Source organism: Paramormyrops kingsleyae, chromosome 20 (genome assembly GCF_048594095.1).
Source record: "Paramormyrops kingsleyae isolate MSU_618 chromosome 20, PKINGS_0.4, whole genome shotgun sequence".
Taxonomy (NCBI): Eukaryota; Metazoa; Chordata; class Actinopteri; order Osteoglossiformes; family Mormyridae; genus Paramormyrops; species Paramormyrops kingsleyae.
Window position 1 is genome coordinate 4827864 of NC_132816.1, and position 18451 is coordinate 4846314.

An 18451-nucleotide genomic window follows, 5' to 3' on the forward strand; every position below is an offset into this window, starting at 1 on the left:
GAGAGTGACACTGACAGGGATGCAGCACTGGATGGATCCCACTCTAAAGTGCATTTTTTTTTAATTTATGTGCCGTTTCTTAACATATGGTGACTGGAGCTGCTGGCTGAGATGCTTGGCTGTCCCCTCAGCATGACTAACTGGCAGAGCCTCTTCCCAGGAAGCTGTGCTTCACAGGGCCACCTGCTACCAGACTCCCTGGGCCGCCCACTTCCCGGCCGACCCGCTCCCCGGCTCCTGCCTCACCTGGTACAGCGGGGAGCACTGCAGGAAGCTGACAGGAGGCTCGCTCTGTCTGCTCTTCAGCCGCAGCATGTGGTCAGCGTAGCCCCAGCTCAAGATGGCAGACCACCGGATGTCTGTACTGCGCATGCTCCGCACCCCTGCAATGGTCATGCAGTGAAACGGGGGGGGTGCTCTCACCAGAAGGGATGGGGGACTCAAAAGGAACCTCTGGCGCCAGATAGATCAGTGTGCAAACAAGGATCAAATAGTAGACCATGCTTAATTAATCAGTAACAGTCTATGGGTCAAACAAGAGGTCACACCTAATTGACAATAAGGTCTATGGATCAAGCAGGAGATCACTCATAATTGTCAATAATGTATATGAATCAAGCAAGAGATCATCCCAAATTGATAATGTCTATGGATCAAGCAGAAGATCACCCCTAATTGATGATAAGGTCTTTGGATCAAGCAGAAGATCACCCCTAATTGATGATAAGGTCTTTAGATCAAGCAGAAGATCACCCCTAATTGATGATAAGGTCTTTGGATTAAGCAGGAGATCACTCTAAGTTGATGGTACGTGTATGGATCAAGACCTACATGAAATGACTCTGTTAATGCGAAGCAAATGAAGTTTCAAAATATATGCAATCTGAAGTGGTTTTATAGTTCAGTCTCTGAATTTCCATCTTCTTTTAGTCACCGTGATCAACCACACCAAGGTGTACAGTGTATAAACACCCGCAGAGGCAAAATTCCACAGGAATTTGGTTTTCTGAGCCACCCTCATGTTAAATCGGTGCATCTTTTAGTATTAAAAACCTCCCCTTGTCTTCTCCCATAAACAACCTGCCTTTACCTGCTATGCTTATAGCTTTACCCATATAGCTACCAGATGGCCCATGTACAGAGACAGACCAGGCAGTATTGATCTGAACGTCACAGTGATATATGGGGGGCTTCTTCTGGCTACGATTCCTCCGCCTAGTTTCAATAACCGCTTATCAGATAGGCCAGTAATAGGGTCTCGGAAAGCGCACGGTGTGAGATGTATCCCAGATGCTCTCCCTCACACAATCAGCCCTGGGCGGAGGCAGCACGACCACACCCCCGCCAAACTCACAAAAGGTGACACGCCACACGAGTGTTCTGAATATCAGGAGTGTGCCAGAGCGCTCAACACAGATCAGTTAGCTCAATCACTGTCTCCTTTCCACAAAAAACATTACGGAAAGAAATATCTGGAGGTTTTGGTAAGAATCGTCACTGTGATGCGGAGATGCTGCACTGGAATAAAGGTAGATGGGTGGATGGAACCAAAATGGACAGCTAGGGGGCAGAGTCTCCCAAACAGCCATCTTTCACCTCTGCAGTCTCAGCTCGCCCCCATGGGGCAGGAATGGGGCTCTCACCTTGCTCTTTACTGTAGATCATCATGAGGCAGAACTTGCGGGAGAGACCGCAGACGGCTCGGGTGGGCAGGGCCAGCAGGGAGCCGAAACACTCTCCATGAGGCTGGCTGAAGCACACCACGGGGTCCGGGGCACTGGGGGAGCCCACATACTCCCCCCATTTCAGGCCTTTGATCCAGGGCAAGGGGCTCTGTGGAAACAAGGTGGGGAAAGGAAACTCCCGTAAGAGCATGCGGGCGTCGGCCAACAGGTCCGGCTGCCGTGGACCACGGCTACATACCGGGCACGCTGGCTCCTTGCCGTGTTCCCTGTTCTCCCGAAAGGCCAGATGGACCAGGAGCCCCATGGCGGCCGGCAGCTCCCCATCCCGGCTGACATGGGAGGTGCTGAAGAGCTGTCGGGGGGTCTGTCCATACGTCTTGATCATGGTCTCCAGAGCACGCCGCTGCACAGGATCCTCCACCGCAGACACGTCCATCCCAAAATACGTCTATGTGGAGAGAAACAATATCTGGAGGAGGACTTCCATAATTGATGACCAGGGTTTTTATGAATGGTGCACAAAGAATGCATATTAATGCATATCAGGAGTACCCCCTAGTGGTGCACAGATGTAAAATTTTGTTCAATACCGATAACAGGTATGTTTTTTGTGTAATATCACCAATAACCGTCTAACCACTGAGCTCCACAAATCTGTAGTGACACTGATATGAATGATGTTACTTCAGCAAAGTTTCACTGCTGGCCGATACATGAACCAAGGGTAACACATCAGACAGATACTGATGTCTTGATTTTTAGCAAACATCAGCCAATGGTGGTATGTTACCCGATATATCATGCATCTCTAGGAACTAAACCAGTTGGGCTGTTTGTGTATGCATCTCACAGCCAGGAGTTTATAAGTGGCCCCGTTTCAGGAGAGTCCTAGGTGGTGAAGGCCAGACTCACAGCGGGGTGGAAGACGTTGACGGCCTGCACGGCTGCCTTGCCCTTCTGCTTGAAACCGAAGACAAGGTCGATCCACTGGCACAGGGTCTGGGACACCTGGTCAGACTCCAGGGCCTGCCGGTGGATCAGGACGAAGAGACGGGGGTCGTTGCGAGCCCAGGGAGGCAGGTTGACGTGGTTCACGCGCTCACTGTTCTGCCGCACGCCAAAGTCGAAGCCTGGATGATGGCAAGGGGCAGAGCCCACAGAACGTGTACCATGGCTTTTAAAACACAAATCTTTTCAGGAAATACATATATGATCTTGATGATAAAATTTTATTCTTAGAACACTTTCTGTAAACCTTGTTCTCTAGCACAACAGGAAGTCCCATTCAGAATACCAACATTAACATCCTTAACTGATAGATCGCTACCTTCCCTGTTGACCAGAAACTCAGGCAGGTAAAAGAACTCTGGGATGAGCTCCTTGACGTCGGTCATGGACTCGTAGGATGAGAGACGCCAGGTGGTATTCATTGAGTGAAACGTGCGGTCAGGGATATCGAAGCTCTGATCTGTCGGATCACACAGAAGGGTTGGGGACGAGATCGTTATGTCGATTGCGTCATACCCTCAAGCTGCATGTCATTTACATCTGTGATAAAAGCCCATCTTGAAGGGAGGCAGAGGCAGGTGGGTATTCTGAAAAGCCGTGCTCACAGCTCCGGCTAAGAACAATACATCAAAATCAGCAGCTTTAAAGATCACAACCCCTTTGATATGTACTCTTCAAAGCTATACTGATTTGACAGCCAGGGAGACCTATGGAAATGCAACGGACATAAAGAGACCAGACAGCGATGACTGGTGAGAAGCGTTCCAAGGGAACCCCCTCCCCCTTCCTGAGCCCAGCCTTGGAATGGGCTGTGCCCCCCACCTTGGTATGCCAGGAACATCTTGGTGAAGGGAGGCATCCTGACCAAGAAGTGTAGGACAGTCCCGCTGTTTGAGTAGTGTGAGCCGTAGTGGTAGGGCTGTACCGGGGGCACGGGGTCGTCATCACGTACACCCTTCACAAACTCCTCTTCCAGGTACTGAAAGACCATCAATGATGAGCCCAAAGGAGTCACAGTCACACTATGCACTACACAACACCTAACAGCTTATGTTCCATAATCTGTGTAGACAGCACCCTCACTTGGCTAAAGAATCAGACAGAAATATCTTGGCAAATATCTCCTGACAAACGTACCTTGTAGTTCTCTATATAGCGGTCCTCCTTCTCTTTGGACTGGACAGCTATGGGCTTGCCAAGGTTCCTATCCAAAAATATGAAAAGTTGTCTTGATATGGAAGGCAGCATTTTTACCATCTTGACTGCAGTCTTCTTTATACCTGGAATCTTTACCGTTGATGACAGTATCTTTGGCTCAGTTCTCTGAGATGACCTCCTAGACATACTGGAATTTATGATACATCAGCTCCAGACTTACACTGCCATTACTCAGAGCAGGAGCTAAGTGATAAACCTGCTCCAAAAAGACTGACCCGTGGGTTAGATGAAAACACCTTCTCGAGAAGACTAATAGCTATTTTCTAATTATGTTCAACATTCAACACTACAGGTGTTGAGATGTTCTCTGGAGGGCTGACTGAGAGCTAATTCATCTAACTTTATGGCAAGAAGCACACATTCTTAAACTAGCTCTGTGACTTGAAATAAAAGGTACAATACAGAGTCCAAATGTGCATGAATTGGTTCAGAATTGCTTTCAGATACATAGACCAGATTCTATGCAACAAGCTTGTATAATGTATATGGTCACTTCTGCACATTTTTTTTATTTTCGGAGTGAAGTTCTTGAAGACCTGTGGCAACAAATGCTGGGGCTGTCTGAGTGAGGTGCAGAAAGGCTGACCTGTAGATAGAAGGATCCTGCAGGTCCAGGGTCATGCTGGTATAGTCGCTGAGGATGAAGGGGAACACAGGATACTGCATAAGGTCGTTGAAGGAGCGGCCGGCGTGCTTGTTCAGGTGCGTCAGGTACTCGAAGTTGGAGATCAGGCCCGAGCCCCACAGCTGGGTCAGCGCCGTGATGTTCCCGTGCTCCAGCAGATTGGGCAGGTCTGAGGTCAGGATGTTGTGGTACATGCTGTCGCGGGCCTGCACATCAGACAGTACCATCTCAAGCTCATGCAAGACGAAGACAACAGGGCTTTAAGAATTACATTAAGATGGGGGAGGGGAGTAAGGAAAACTCAGGTTGGGGAAGTTCATGAAAAAGTTTGTCCTCCTCTCTCTTTTCCTGAATCGTCATACCCCCAAATGAAATGGAATTCCAAGCATCTCTAAACCTGCCCTCTACATCACAGGGTTCCCTCTGCTGTCCACCATGTCCACCGTTCCTACCATACTGAACCTACCTTGGTGTTGTCAAAGGCTAGCAGCAGGGTCCTCCCATTGGTGAGGAAGATCTCCAATGCGTTGTCCCTGAGCTGCCACCAGCGCTTGTGGACCTCCTTGATCTCCTCATAGGTCCAAGAGAACGATGCAGGCTCCGTCTCCCCATGGGGGCTCTGGCAAGATTCGCAGCAATGCTCTTCACATTCAGACATCTGAAAATCCCACATTAGGCACATTGATGCCCTTCTTAACAGCATCCCACGGCCCCGTCTCCAGCGGCCACACCACCAGACAAGGGTCACAACCCTAAAACACTACTCATCTGTCTGCACTGGTTTATCATATCTACCTCACATGAATTGACTTCAAAATGTATATTTGCTTACCCTATTCAATATTAATATTCTCTAAAGGAATAATCTTCACTCATTCCTAAGGCAGCAAATTGGGAGTTGTTATTTTGAATTTGAACGATTTAATGTAATCACTTTTTAAACAAACTTCATTATAGAAAGACACAAAACCAGATAAGGTATGTATGGGTCACCACTTGGCCATGCAGAAGGTTGGAGGCAAGACCGGCAGCTCTTACATGACTGTCAGGAGCATCGGTAGCGTGATCCTCAACAAAGTACATGCCAGACTTCCCTGTAGAGCAAAACAAAGTGGATGTCCATACAGACGAGGACAAGATGTGTGCCAAGCAGTTATGAGGTATGCCATCAGTAGAAAGTCTTACCCAGAAGCAGATCTCCCGGAGTCTCCCGAGAGGGGGCAACGCTGAAACACTTCATGGTGGACCTGAATGGACATGACACGCACCTCAGTCCAGCATTCTCATGGCCCCTTGCCATGGATGTTCAGATGCACCATTGCAGATGCCTTCAACTCATCACCCAAGTGCAAGGCTTGATATTGCTGAAACCATTCTGACAGGAAGCTCATTAAAAACGACACCGCCATGCACTTGCAGCCTGAATGACTGCGGTCATAACTGTGTCGCTGTGAGAGGAGCCACGCCACAGCTGTCCGTGTTAATTTGGGGGACATTTTTATTAAAAGGCTTGTTAGGGAGCCTCTTGATGGAGTGTCAGTATCAGAGGCCTACCGCGTCGGCTCGCTGGTGGCCTTGTCCTTCACAGTGGAGGAGACATAGGAGTGGGTCCTGTCCTCGAAAAGGAATGAGAGCGGAGGCCTGACTGGATCTGGGGAAAGACGGGCTCACGTCACGGAACCCATCAAAGACAATGTGCAGAAGAAAAAAACTTCCGTGCACACTAGTACAGTGCTGCGAATCTAGTGGGTGTGTTTGATACGGCGACTGATTTTGTAAAGCAAATTAGGGTAGCAAATTTGATGTGAAGGAAAAGCATATCTTTTTTATGATACATTTTTATTAATTATAATTATTTTGCATTTATTTTGCTCTATAGAAAGCAACTGGTTCTGCTTTTGCACTACTTCAGGTACTGGTGTTTTCTGCCTCTATGACACCTGCACATCGCTCTCAGCTTCGTTTCCCTTGCACTTGCAGTCACTCGCAGACGGCACTCCTATGTAAGCTTATTTTCTTTTATGACATTGCAACTTCTGCTGTGTCCTTTAGTTTTGTGCATAGTGTTGCTGCTAAGTGTCTCGTGATATTGTCCTGAACGTCATGTTCGGTTCCGAACCGCATCCATCGAGGCAGTAACAAGGTGTTTGGAGATATTTGCGGTTCTGAACAGATTGCTTGAGTCTAGACGCTAATGATTCTACTTCAGGCAGGAACAGAATGGCTAACACGCATTATGGTGGTCTGGCCCAACCTACCTTCGCATTTCCTGCGTTCCTTCAGCAGGTACTTGTTGGGAACAGTCATGTAGCAACTCTGCAGGCGGCGCCGCTCCCGGTTGGGCCCTTCCGTGGGGTCCAGCTGCCAGGATGTGGGATAGGAGGCAGGGTCGTACCACACTGCGCTGAAATGGTAACCATGGGCCGGAGGATGGATGTTGTTAGGGACCCCTCCACCTCTGCCTGTACACCCATTGCTCCCTGAGAGCCATCCAGCGGCCCACCCGCAGCCCCGACTCACCGGTCGTGCGTGAGCTGCTGCACCAGCCACTGCCAGTGCCGGCTGGCCGTCAGGCTCAGCTTACAGAGGCTGCGAATGTGCTGCATGACCTTCTTCCGCTCGGCGCTCTGCTGCTGTGACACTGCCTGCGTCACGTCTGCCGCCACCCTGGAGATCTCCTTCAACTTGGTGTCGAGCCGCTGCATCAGGCTTCCGGAGGGCGGGGCAGGGAGGTTGTCAGGGGGAGTGGGCTCTACGGGTCATGGGCCGATCATCGAGGAACCATGCGGAACTGGGTTCTCACCTCCTCTGTGCGCTCTCTGTCTTCTTCTCCCAGGCCACCCTGGAAGCCTTCTTCTCCAACTCAAACCTCAGCAGATCCTGAATAATGAAGGGTCTGGTGAAGATACCTCAGACGGACATCAGGGAACCATTAGCAAGCCCCTGCGCATGTTTTTATATGCCGATCATGCTGAAAACTGGTTTGGTACGTTGCTATGGAGACTGCACTTCCTAAAGGGGTTACCTCTCGGATGGCCACAGAGAGGTCAGTCTCTGAGCCGGTGCCTGGGGGGACAGAGTACTTGGGGGAGACCAGGAGGTTGCTGACGGCTGCCTGATCCTCCTGCGTCAGACTGTCCCTATGGTGGTGGAGCATTTCGCACAGGTACAGGGCCAGCTTGGGGGCCACAGGGAGAAGGTGGAAAAGGAGTGGAAAAAAAGGAGTTACTCTGCCAGTGGTACAACTAATCAGTGTATGGTCACATGATCAGCATAAACAAGCATGTAGCGCAGGACAGTAACAGGTTGGTAGGTAATTAGGCGGACGGGTGGGTAGAGAGTGTATTAATCCCAAAGAAAATTGCAGCTGTTAGCATGACTCAAACTTTGCTAGACGCTTTGCTGCTATGTCAGCTTTAGTAGTGCAACCTCTGCCCGAGCCCCCCCCCCGATCCCCAAAATGTTGCAAAAATCAGCTCCATGCAATGCCCCCCCCACCCACCACAACCCCCCTCACCTCCGGGCTCAGGCTGACTGCCTCCCGCAAGACGTCGGGGTGGCCGGACTCGTAGACAAACCCCAGGGCCCGCTTCCGCTCAACCAGGGGGCGTGCTGGGTTCAGGGCATGGGCCAGCAGGCGGACAAACTGAGCACGGAAAGTGTCGCGGCACGACCACAGAATCCGTGCCCACTGCTGTCGGGGGGCGCCACCTCTGCCCGAGCCTCCCTGAAAGCCAAACAGGCTGTGTCATGTGACCACTCTCAGGACATGCCCCCCTTTCCTGCTGAAGAATACTGACCAGGCCAGTCCTCAGGCCCTCCATCATCAGCTCAAAGATCTCCTTCTGGAAACTACCCATAATGCCCAGGGTCCATGGGGCACCTGGCTCTGTAGAGTCACTCGGGGCATGCTGTGGCACGGGGGAGTCCGGGATATTCAGCAGATCAAAGAGGTCCTGTCTCACACCTGATAGCAGGAGGGGATCGTGAGATTAAACAAGCAAGTGCACTAAATGCAGTGAACTCATTAATCAAAGAATAAAATACAAAAGAATAAAATGACCTGAAAGAACAGAAATATTTATTACACGAGACAAACTCAATGCTCAGAAGATCCAAACGTGGCAAGATGGAGGAGTAGGAATGTTCTGGAAGCCAGCGGCCAACTTGATGCCCTGGTACCTTGGTAGATGAGCAGGTTGACAGCCAGCAGTAGCAGCCTCTGCAGGCGCTGGCTGAACTCGGCCTCGGTGGCATGCACGGGGCTCTCCTGGCTCATGCGGCGCTGGATCATGTGGGAGAGCTCTTCGCTGGCCACCGAACGCATGCGAGTCAACAGCTCCAGGGGTGCCAGTGACAGCCGTCTGCGGGCTTTTCGGAGGACCGGGGATGAGCTTCGGCAAATCACTCGACCATGATACTGAATGTGCCACCACCTCGAGCCTCGAGCCTCGAGCCCACACTCACCCGCAAAGCTCCGCGGTCTCTGTTGGATGGTGTGTTGCTGGATGGCAGGCCGGGCCCCAAGGCAGCTCGCCTTTGCAGGGTCCCGATCTGCCGTGGTCCTGATGAGTCTAATGGCTGACTGGAGGATCTGGAACTGAAGGATGACTGCCATCTCTGCACAGATGGAGATAGTGTGGGGATATGGGGAAAAACTGGGAATGAGTTCCAGAAATTTCATCACTTCGACTTTTGGCTCAGACAAGCCTCTCTCTTCAGGAAGCTGGAGGCATCTGACCTTTGGTGCGAGGTATTGTGCTGGTCTGCAGGTGTCCCAGTAGGGTGACGAGGTCCTCGATGATGTGGAAGTACTGCGACCCTGAGGAGCTGCAGGAGTGGATGGTGATGTAGACAAGCAGCTGCTGGATGTCACACACCAGCAGCTTGTGGTCGTCCAGGGGGATGCTGCAGGGAAGAATAGGGGGTCAAAGGTGTCATCCGTGGGATAAGCCCAAGCAGACTAACAGCCAAGCCGCAAGATTCAAGATGGGGTGTTTGACGGGAAATCAAAAAATGGTCGTACAGGCAGCTTGAGTTCGACACCCAGAGTGTATTGACACTTGACTGGATATTTTACCGACAACCTGACCCCATCCACCCCCTCACCCATCCCTCACCCGCTCTCCAGACCGTTGAGAGCGGCCAGCGTGTTGAGAAGCACGCAGAGAAGGCCGTGGTCCAGCAGGATGTCGGTCAGCTTGGGGCAGGCGTTGAGTAACTGCAGCAGGGTGCACAGGGCGGCGTGGACCAGCCCACTGTCACCCAGGGAGCTCTCGATCAGTCCCAGCAGAGAGATCACACAGCGCTTCTGGAACGGCCCGACCTTCTCCAGGGCTTCGGGATCCAGCCTGAGACAAGCAGACAATTTCTGCCAGGGTCTATATCATACTGCTGGTTCATGGGATTCATAGGATCAGCTTCATATGCCAGCTGCACAAATTCTCAAGGTAAGACCAAAGGAATCAAAAACTCCCAACATGAAGGGTGAAATACAAAATGCCCACTTTTCAACAAACGGTTCACTAAAACCTGAAGGTAAAGCGGACAGACAACTTGGCTGCTAGCCGGACCCATTTGTCATGGCACTCACTCCTCCTCCAGGCCCACAGGACAGCCCATGACCATCTCCAGGCAGCACTCCAGCAGGCCCTGGCTGCCTGGCCGCAGGTACAGTTGGTTGGCCAGCAGAGAGAAGCCGTGGTTCTTCAAGAACCTCTCCTTCTGCTCCTGGAAGGCCCGGCTGAAGTAGGCGTCCAGCAGCTGGGAGTGGAGGGGTTATGGTGTTGGCTGTGTTAACAGTAATATCACACCCAGCTGGTTTCTCTAAGCCCCGCTGGCTCTGGCACACAAGGCAGGGAGTGACGTTAAACACCGACCTTGATCACGGCCTGCTGGACCAGGGCCGAGGGGTGGTTGACAAGCACAATGAGGGCCTCTGGCTGGATGAGTCCATTGACGACCTTCTCCAACATGATGTCCGGCAGGGTGAGCAGGACGCCCCGCAGGAGCTCGTACAGGCCGCAGCACACCATGGCCAGCCGGTCCTCCGCGCTTGGCCTGCCAAGGCACAGGACAGGTGCCCTGAGCGATAGGTCCATTAGAGTCAAGTCCGGGTAGCAGAGTGCTGACTCAGTCACACGGCACAGCTATTTCTACCATCCATCCTCAAATTCAGGTACAGCCTCAGGGGAGAGGGGCCTGAAGCCTGTCCTGGGCATCATAGGGCTCAAGGAGGGGAAATCCTGGACGGGACGGTTATTTGGATATCCATGTCTACTGGAATAACAGTGAGTGTTTCTCAATATGTGTACTTCACTGTTCTTGTGTTCTCATGTACCCGTTTGATATCATCTTCCATTGCGGAAGACCAGCGCCAATACTTAGAACAGCAGTACATAGGACGGTAAAAATCCTCGGATGTTGTTCTTGCCCCGGCCCAAATACTAAGAATGCATCAGTTGCATCCTCGCTAACAAGAACAATCCCATGATTCATTAAGTCTCAAGTTTGTTCCTGGGAGGCAAGTCAGCAAGAATGCTCTTGCCAAGATCCTTGCATTCTTGGTATGGTGAAACACCCAGTATTCCAGAACACCTCTCTCCCTTTAGGGATAATGTGTGCAGGCATTACAGATTAGTGCTTCAGTTGCACTTCACTGCCCCCTAGTGTGAAGGGCCCAGCACAATCGGCACGATACAGCAGGATAACCCACAAATAAGGGATAGAGGCTGAGTAATGACATGCATTTCATCATCGCCAGCATGTCCACACAAGGAAACAGATTTGTTTTTGCCAATATTTCTGCTCTGAGCGGCTCTGCATGACAATGTCTGCTTTGTTTACACACCAACAGACTGCGAAATACGTGGCAAGCTGGTACGGAGACTGACCGGCGCGAGGTAATGCCAGGTTCGGTGTGAAACAGCACGAATATGGGGGCTCTGGGCCGCGTCCGCTGGGGAACGCCCCAGACTGCCCGGTGTTACATCTGTGACAGCAAACTTCCAAATGCACAGACGTGGCTTGGAAGGAAAAATATGTCTGGAGCTGCTGCCAGTTTGACACCATTCAGGCTAGAAACTAGAAGCATGCATGCCAGGAAAATATATCTACAGGTTAAAATCCATGGCTATAGCCAGAGACCGGATTTGCATGGAAAAGGGTCTGTTTTTACATTTACATGTTTTTATCCAAAGCGACATAAAATTAAGAAAGCAGGGTCAAGTCAGTCCCTGAAGCCTTTCGGGGGGGTTAAGGCCCTTGCTCAGGGGCCCAATGGTCAATTTCCCAGCCATGGGATTTGAACTGACAACCTTCTGATCACAGACACAGCGTCCTAACACAGCTAGATCACACACTACCTGGGTTTTTTTGGGACAGAATTTACAGTATGATGTGGCATACCTATTGTTAGCGGAGTCCGCTTCATTGCACGCTGTCTCTGCAGAGACAGAATACGCGGTGGCATCATCACGGAGAGCGCTGCGGTCGGCCGCGCCGGGCCACTGGCCAGCGGCAATGTTCTGAGCTGGGAATGCAAGGTCCAAGCCAGCAAAGCCGCTCCGACTGCACTTTGGGATTGGCCTGACTCCCAGCAGACTGTCTGGCCGGAGCAGGGCCTCTGCCGCACCCCCCACTCCAGTGTCCCTGCCTTCCCAATCTGCCTCAGGATCCTCCCTCCGCCCCGTTTCCGGGAGGCTCACGTGGCAGTCTACCACGGTCACGGCCGACTCGCAGCTGCTCAGGAGCAGCCCTCCAGCAGCCGGATCCTGCTCGGCGTCCCGGCTGTTAGGGACCGGTTCCAAGTCTGGGGGGGCCACCTTGTCCTCAGCACCGGGGGAAGGACAAGGGGATGGAGAAGGGGAGCGGTCCTGATGATGGGGGCCTGAGGTCTGACAGTCACCAAAGTAATCTGCAACAAACAGGAAAATTTAACAAGCTAAATATGAGGTTCATCCAAAGTGTTGATCTTGTCTGCTTCTGTTACCCCCTCATCGTCCCCCGATTCCAACAAACACTCATTAGACGTAATCTGCTATCGATCCATATCCTATTACGTTTACCTCCCAGGGGCCCCCCAGCGAAGCCCGTGGGGGACAGGGACCCAGTCGCCGATCTCGCTCCATCGCTGAACTGCCGCTGGAACATGATGGACTGCACCTTTTCCTGGTAGACCTTGCCATCTTCAGTACACAGGTTCCAGCCAGAAGGTTTTCAGAGAAAATCAAGGAGGGGAGCACGTTGAGATTCACCTGCATCAATGTTTCCCAACCCGATCCTTGGAGACCCACAGACAGTCCACATTTTTGCTCCCACCCAGCTCCCTGCCAGACAGTTCACATTTTTGCTCCCTCCTAGCACCCAGTAGGAGCAAAAACATGGCTTGTCTGCAGGTCCCTGAGGACCAAATTGGGTTACACTGACCCACAGCATCTACGCTTTCTTTATAAAGGGTCCAGTCATACTAATGGTCACGTGCAGGGCTGGTTCAAGGCATCAGCAAACCAAGAGGCTGGTTAGGGCCCAGTGGCCACCAGGGCCCCCCATCTAATCAGCCCGTCAGAATGGGACAGAAGATGACAAATGGCAACTAGATTAATCATTTTACTTAGAGCCCCCCAAAAAAATGGGTCGGTCCTGGTCAATTTATGCCACACTTTGTTTAAAGGCCCACCTGTCGCTCGTAAATAACAAATCATTCATTTTGGTATTGGGTCCAGAAGTCCATGAGATTATACTTAAGGATAACACCTTAAACCTCATGCCACATGATCTATTCATGAATCAGACATCTTTATTGCTCCCCCACTATTTTAAATGTTAAATAATTCACATGATACATTATCTACTTCCTGAAGGGCAATGAGCCTTAACAGCCATGCTAAGAAGAGTAACATACTAAATATTATGAGCTGTGCTGTTTGCAGGCAGCAGACGGAGCTTGGTTTACCCTCCGGGGATTCCCTCAATACCCCGCTCACGGCGTTTGATGGGTCAGATCCAAAACACTGCTTTTAGCAGGTGCTAAATGAGGCTTGGGGAGCGACAGCACCCCCTGCAGGCTCACCAATGTGCAGGGAGAAGCAGAACGCCGAGGGGGCGTGACACACGTAGGCGTCGGCTGGCGGGTGTGCGGCCAGCAGGAAGCCATAGACGATTCGGAGCAGCTCCAGGTCCGGGGGTGACCCCAGCACCTCCTGGATGATCTTCACGAAGGAGCCACACACGTTCTCGGGGATGGGGGCCAGATGCTCGTCCTGTTAAGGGGGGCAGACAGGGTCAGCCCAAAGGGAAACTCAGTCACATGCTCACTGGATTCCTCTTTTTAAATGTCCCCAATATGCTGGGCATTTAGGTTAAAACATGAAATTTTCAGCTGATATTGCATGGGTATAAAAACATTTGGAAACAGGACCAGTACAGTTTTGTAAATGCATGATGGGAGATGGCTGTGGACATGCCTACCTGCAGCAGCTGGCAGGTGAGAAGGATACGCTGCACTATCCGGGCCTTGAGCAGCTGCTGAATGTTGTACATCTGCTGGGGGTGGCGGGCGTGGATGAGGACCTCCATGGCCTGCAGGAGGGTCGCCCACACCCCGGCCTGAGAGGAAGACGGTCAGACAGAAAGAGGGCACTGCCTCAGCAACCAGCTACAGCAAAGCGGCTTTCGTCAGACTGCAACAACGGAGTGTTTCTCCACTTCTCACAGAACGAAGCGCCGATTATACCATCTACATACATGAACAAAAGGCGTCACACTGTTTACATGTATGAGCAAAAGGTATCGTCCAAGATCAGGTGAAATCCAGCCTAACACTGGGTTCAATCCACAAGATTGAGCCTAACTGGACCCTTGCTTTGTAATTATTACTGTAGCTGGGTAGCAGACACTTCTCCAGTCTAGACCGTCTCACCCAATTGAGATATTTAACACTCATACACCTGTGTCATTTTACGCTAGAACTGTCCCTCCTGGGACATGACCAGCATCTTTCAGGTCACAGGAACGTCTGTCAGCTGCTGGGCTTTAAGCACAGGGACCTACCTGGGCCTTGGACCACACCTTCCAGTCAAGCAGCAAACTGGACAGCAGGTGGAGGTCTTGGACAACAGCCGTGGACTCCCTGTCCAGGTGGAAGCGGCCGTCCACCCCTTGAGACAGGATGGGTCTGCTGCAGCAGCCATCCAGGAGAGTCTTAAAGGAGAGAAGTCAAGCATGAAAATTCACAAAAAAATGGTAATTCTCATGCTGCCAACTAAATCCACCGCAACCTTGGAAAAAAAATAAAAATGAGAAAATAAAAATCAGGTGCAGCTAAAGAATAGGTCTATTGTTGTATTTCTATTCTGGCAAACTACCGCATGTGGTTCACATGCCAAAAGTTTCAATGTATTTTACCATCATAATATAAAATCTTCAAACATCAATCCTGAACCATGCAGACCTTGCAGAGAATGCTACTGCCCCAGTGACCAGCAGATGTCACTGATCCTTGTGCTCCTGCTCATGTCCTAGTGTGATGGAACTGAGCAGCCTTGGTTTGAGACGGTGGACTTCCAAAGCAGACGATGCTTTGCATGCATGTGGCTGCTTTAAGGCAGTTGCTGAGTCAGAGTCCATGAGTGTGGGGGGTCCTCTCAGGTTTTCCAGGGACTCTCCAGGGATTTGGATTCCCTCACACAATCCAAATACGTGCAACTGGTGTTTCTAAATTGCCCTTAGTCTGTGTGTATTTGTGCGTGTTTTCTCCATGGTATACTGACATCCCTCAGGTGGATGTAATTAATTTCTTCCTATATGATAAACGAGGCACAAAAACCTGCAGCATGTGGTATCCCACGATGCACTTGGGTTTGACAAGGACCTGGCGGACCAAAGAGTAGCCGTGGCAGCGCTCCATCTCCGCGACGCGGTGCTGGTTCTGCCGTATCAGCGACAGCAGCACCTTCAGGGCCAGGGCCTGGGTCTCCTCGCGGTCACTGAGCTCCACAGTCTTCGGGGTGTGAGACAAGGAAGGAGCACGGGTGAGTTTTCCTGGCCCAAGAGCCCAAGAACAGGGAGGCTCAGAGGGGGAGAGACTTGTACCTTGGCGAAGAGGAACACGAAGGCCCCTGTTCCTCCGATCCGGTGAAGGACACTCTGGAGGCGCTGGGGTTCGGTGGGGCACAGGGCTCTGATGGCCTGAGCCTCCAACAGGGGGCTCTGCACGTCCTTGGTGCTGAAAGGCCTCGGCGAAGCTACCACCTTGGGCTGCCCCTTCAGCCGTATGACAGGCTCGTAGATGGCATAGGAGCCGGGCCTACTGGCAGTGTAGACTACCGCCAGACTCTCCTAAAATGGAAAAGGAGATGGAAATGTCACTAATGAACTTCCTCATCACTGCGCTTCCAGAACAAAATCACTGACTTATAGATCTGAAATCTCAGAAAGCCCAACAGTCATGGAAATCATTAACCTCCACCCTTAGGCACCCTTGTAAACACAGACCTGGTGTCACCTTGAATGCACATTACTCCCAATAAAATTAGGCTCAGAGTAGTGCTGGGCGGTATACCGGTTCATACCGAAAACCGTTTTTTATTGTTATGACATGAATTTTTCTTATACCGCAATACCGGTTTAAATAGCCTACACAACATTTGGACAGTGGCACATCCAGAAACTTTTTTAGGTGGGGACCTTTTTCACTGCTGCACCGCTAAAAATGTACCCCGAAAGATCAGAAACGGAAGATATAGCTGACGCTGGAGTTGAAAATAATGAGACACTGGGGTTGTCAAAAATCGATTCTCAGATACTACTCGATATTAAGAATTAGTACCTGATTAGATACTCATTTTCACCATTATTGATACCAACAGTGTGGTTTTCGCCTAATTCGCCACACTTCCACAGCACCACTAGCAGACACATGTGCACGCACGCACACTCGCACAGCCCCTCCCCTCCTCTCAACAGCCGCTGAACGCATTCGCGCTGGTTAACACACACATACCGAGTTGGCCGAACATGGCATATGCTGCAGTTGAAGGCACTTCGCAAGCTGTTTCAGTTAAAAAAATAAAATAAAAAATAGAAAAAGCGAAAGTGCCATTTGGAAGTATTTTGCAGAAGATCATGGAAAGGCTAAGGATGTCAATAAGCCTCTATGCAAGCAGTGCTACAAAGTTGTGGCGACGAATTCAAGTAGCACGTCAAACCTGGCGAACTACATATGTACTGTATGTATTAGTGCGCAATGTCAGCAATACATATGTATTGAGGTAATTTGCCCGTTAAAGCCTTTGCAATAAAAACCAGGCATATAAGCAGTTAGCCAACAAACACGTCAGCCCTCTGTCATCATTAAGGTAGCGGATAGGTGCAGTGGCTAATAAAATAATACAGTTAATGTACAAAAACGTAAAACAAAAATGTGTCCTGTAAAATCCTGTAAAATGTGGTAAAACGCCCAGACATACTTAAAAAAAAAAAAAATACCATCGTATACCGTGAAACCGATACAACTTCGAAAAATATAAATATATACATTTTTGGTCATACCGCCTAGCTCTAGCTCAGAAGTATGAGTTGAAGTTAAATACAGAGCCCAGGAACTTCTGGTCTTTCCCAAAACTGTCCGGAATTCTACCCTTTTGTAAGCCAACAACATCAAACAATTATCAAGCTGGGCCCCAACATCACTGGGATGAACCAGAAAAAGCATCCATTTCTGTGACGTTGAAGGATTTACCGTTAATTAGTAATTGAGCAAATTAATGAAATGTGCCAGTTATACGCCCCTTCTAGCACCCCCTGCAGGTTATAAGGATGACGCGGCTTTAGCTTACGGCGAGCGGTGCGGTGTCCACTTGCGAGCCCTTGGTGAGAAGCCCCAGTACCCGCGAGTCGGCCTGCAGGGCCTCCTCGCTGGCATACTTGGTCAGCCTGGGCTCAGGTTTGCCGTATTTGCACGGCATGATGGAAGTGAAGTCCGGCCCGCTGGCGTACAGGTAGAAGGCCTCCTCAGATTCGATTCTGGAGCCTGAAGATTATGAATATATTTGAGGAAGGGGTGAGAACGTTGACCCAGACAATCAAGAATGTCACTGAAATGAAATGGAAATGCCAATCATAGATGAAAACTTAGAACACCAGCATCAAGACCCCATTAAAAGGTCAAACTAAATTCTAGGCGACTGGGGGAGGTTTTTTCAATAGCAAGCCAGCTGGTGAGCACTTATAACTGCAGCTTTCAGCTAACATCTGACAAACAGGAAGTCACACCTCGCATCAGTTGGAGCCGTGTGGCCAGTAATAAACCTTCCTGCATTTCACTTTTTCTCAACAATATGGAAACCACAGAATCAGAGAAACACCCACTGCACTCAGCCAGACAGTCCACCAGAGTTTGGTTATTGCTCAGCTGAGGTTTGATGGATCAGAGACCAAAACGGGAACCAGGCATGGAACTGACACAAGAGTAAGCGGATTTCCTGAACAGTGAATTTTGCTCACAGTAAAGCAAAACTATTTTTCATAGTTTATTCAGAGATGGTGGACACAAGTGACTTTTTTTGACCTTTGAAGGGGAAAATTTCCGGTAACCATGGACACAGTTACTATGGGAGATTTCAGGGGTCAGGGAGTAGGGGTGCTAGGTGTACCATTGAAGAGTAGCAGGCTGCCAAAGTCCCAGGTACGCCCAGTCCCACACTGGTCCTCCACAGTGGGGTGGCAGTGTCCTAGCATGCAGTAGGTCTTGTTGCCATCCGTGGACAGGCTGGGTTTCCTGGGAAGTGGGTAGTCCAGCGAAACATCATACCGCCTAGAGCAAAGAGCAGGAAAACCAGGGCATATCGGTCATCATCCCCACACAGTGTGTGTCCACATATCGCTATCTAAAGGTCAAGCCCACTTGGCTTGAGGT

The 18451-nt window shown here is 50.5% G+C and overlaps 1 protein-coding gene across 9 annotated transcripts in view; it reads right to left on the minus strand.

Moving 5' to 3' along the window:
• LOC111856370 (lysosomal-trafficking regulator) overlaps positions 1-18451 on the minus strand; it is a 58587-nt gene that overhangs the window by 5661 nt on the left and 34475 nt on the right. For 8 of the 9 annotated variants that reach the window (XM_023836280.2, XM_023836282.2, XM_023836278.2 and 5 more), the window contains 33 exons: positions 18189-18349; positions 17373-17566; positions 15628-15873; positions 15362-15535; positions 14587-14736; positions 14005-14142; positions 13607-13796; positions 12603-12722; positions 11944-12451; positions 10416-10596; positions 10130-10299; positions 9657-9887; positions 9278-9444; positions 9004-9156; positions 8719-8907; positions 8337-8503; positions 8054-8263; positions 7562-7714; positions 7340-7416; positions 7057-7245; positions 6795-6940; positions 6091-6187; positions 5722-5783; positions 5575-5630; positions 5003-5194; positions 4498-4742; positions 3831-3897; positions 3516-3672; positions 3013-3153; positions 2598-2815; positions 1924-2133; positions 1644-1833; positions 247-383 (listed from right to left, as the gene is read on the minus strand). In XM_023836280.2, coding sequence (XP_023692048.2) covers positions 247-383; positions 1644-1833; positions 1924-2133; positions 2598-2815; positions 3013-3153; positions 3516-3672; positions 3831-3897; positions 4498-4742; positions 5003-5194; positions 5575-5630; positions 5722-5783; positions 6091-6187; positions 6795-6940; positions 7057-7245; positions 7340-7416; positions 7562-7714; positions 8054-8263; positions 8337-8503; positions 8719-8907; positions 9004-9156; positions 9278-9444; positions 9657-9887; positions 10130-10299; positions 10416-10596; positions 11944-12451; positions 12603-12722; positions 13607-13796; positions 14005-14142; positions 14587-14736; positions 15362-15535; positions 15628-15873; positions 17373-17566; positions 18189-18349 — 5686 coding nt within the window. The remainder of the gene's footprint in view (positions 1-246; positions 384-1643; positions 1834-1923; positions 2134-2597; positions 2816-3012; positions 3154-3515; positions 3673-3830; positions 3898-4497; positions 4743-5002; positions 5195-5574; positions 5631-5721; positions 5784-6090; positions 6188-6794; positions 6941-7056; positions 7246-7339; positions 7417-7561; positions 7715-8053; positions 8264-8336; positions 8504-8718; positions 8908-9003; positions 9157-9277; positions 9445-9656; positions 9888-10129; positions 10300-10415; positions 10597-11943; positions 12452-12602; positions 12723-13606; positions 13797-14004; positions 14143-14586; positions 14737-15361; positions 15536-15627; positions 15874-17372; positions 17567-18188; positions 18350-18451) is intronic. The other variant, XM_023836279.2, reaches the window with a different exon arrangement.